The sequence below is a fragment of the Candida theae genome (genome assembly GCF_024610275.1).
Source record: "Candida theae strain CBS 12239 chromosome Unknown scaffold152, whole genome shotgun sequence".
Taxonomy (NCBI): Eukaryota; Fungi; Ascomycota; class Pichiomycetes; order Serinales; family Debaryomycetaceae; genus Lodderomyces; species Lodderomyces theae.
The window spans coordinates 1,918-3,025 of NW_026261441.1; the positions used below are offsets into that span (position 1 = coordinate 1,918).

Below are 1,108 nucleotides of genomic sequence, written 5' to 3' on the forward strand. Positions count from 1 at the left end.
CAAATTCACACCCATATCTCGTGCCGTACGAGTAAATGTCATTGTTTTCTGGTACAAAGAGAATAACACCGCGCGAGGCCAAAGATGGGTAATGCATTGTCCTCTACGGCACAATATTGACAATAGATATCTATGCTATTGTTCTGAAGAGGGCAGAAATGCGGGATATATAATTAGCAGACCGTGCTGTTTTCGTTCTCTTTGAATATTTATCAATTTCCTCTATACATAGTTGGCCACAATCGTCTTCCTTTTATACTATGAGCAGTGAGAAGAATATTCACCCGGTTGCTCTGAGCGCAGCTCCAATAACATCAGTCCACAGTGTTGGTAGTCATTTAGAAACACAAGATCACGAGGTGAACTTGGATGCTGTTTTGTCAAATCCTTTGTCTATTGGTGAGGTTGGTACTACATTAACCGATGCTCAGAAGAACTTTGTATTGAGAAGATTGCACTTTGATGCGTTGACCAGTTTCGATCAGTTACCACCAGAATGTACGTTCATTTTTGAGAAAATCGAACAAATGCCAACGCAAGAGGCCATTGAAATTTTGAAAGATGCTATTGCAGAACACGAAAATGACGTCAATGTACAAGATCACGACTTGGAATTGTGGAGAGAGTTGGTTGATTACAACTCACATGGGTTTCATCACGCCGAAGATGAGAAGAAATCGGAATCCTCAATTGACGAAAAGGGAAACCCAGTGAAGGTCACAGCAATTTCTTATGGTGATGAAGCACATTCAAATGACCCTTCAACCGGAAAGCCAGAGATTGTTGACTGGGATTTGCAAGTTAGGTTGGAAGCAGTCTTGATTGCTTATTGGTCTCCATACCCTGAAGTCAGAGCTGTCACTCGTCCATTTGATGATCCAACCCTCCCTGTTGAAACTTTTAGAGTCTATCTTATTGGTATTATCTGGACTGGTATTGGTGCTGTAATTAACCAATTTTTTTCGGAGAGACAACCCGCAATCACCCTAAACATGTCTGTCGTTCAAGTGTTTTTGTACCCAAGTGGTTTACTTTGTGAATGGATCTTGCCCAAGTGGAAAATCAAGCTTTGGAAGAACTGGGTAATTGATTTGAACCCTGGTCCTTA

The 1,108-nt window shown here is 41.2% G+C and overlaps 1 protein-coding gene across 1 annotated transcript; it reads left to right on the plus strand. All coding sequences in view use genetic code 12, as the record gives it.

The window, feature by feature from the left end:
- Positions 1–260: 260 nt before the first annotated feature.
- Positions 261–1,026, plus strand: KGF57_003384 (OPT2; the record flags this gene model as incomplete). Its single annotated transcript, XM_051752797.1, has 1 exon — positions 261–1,026. A coding segment is annotated over one exon (766 nt), but the record flags the coding sequence as incomplete, so codon positions are not given.
- Positions 1,027–1,108: the final 82 nt, after the last annotated feature.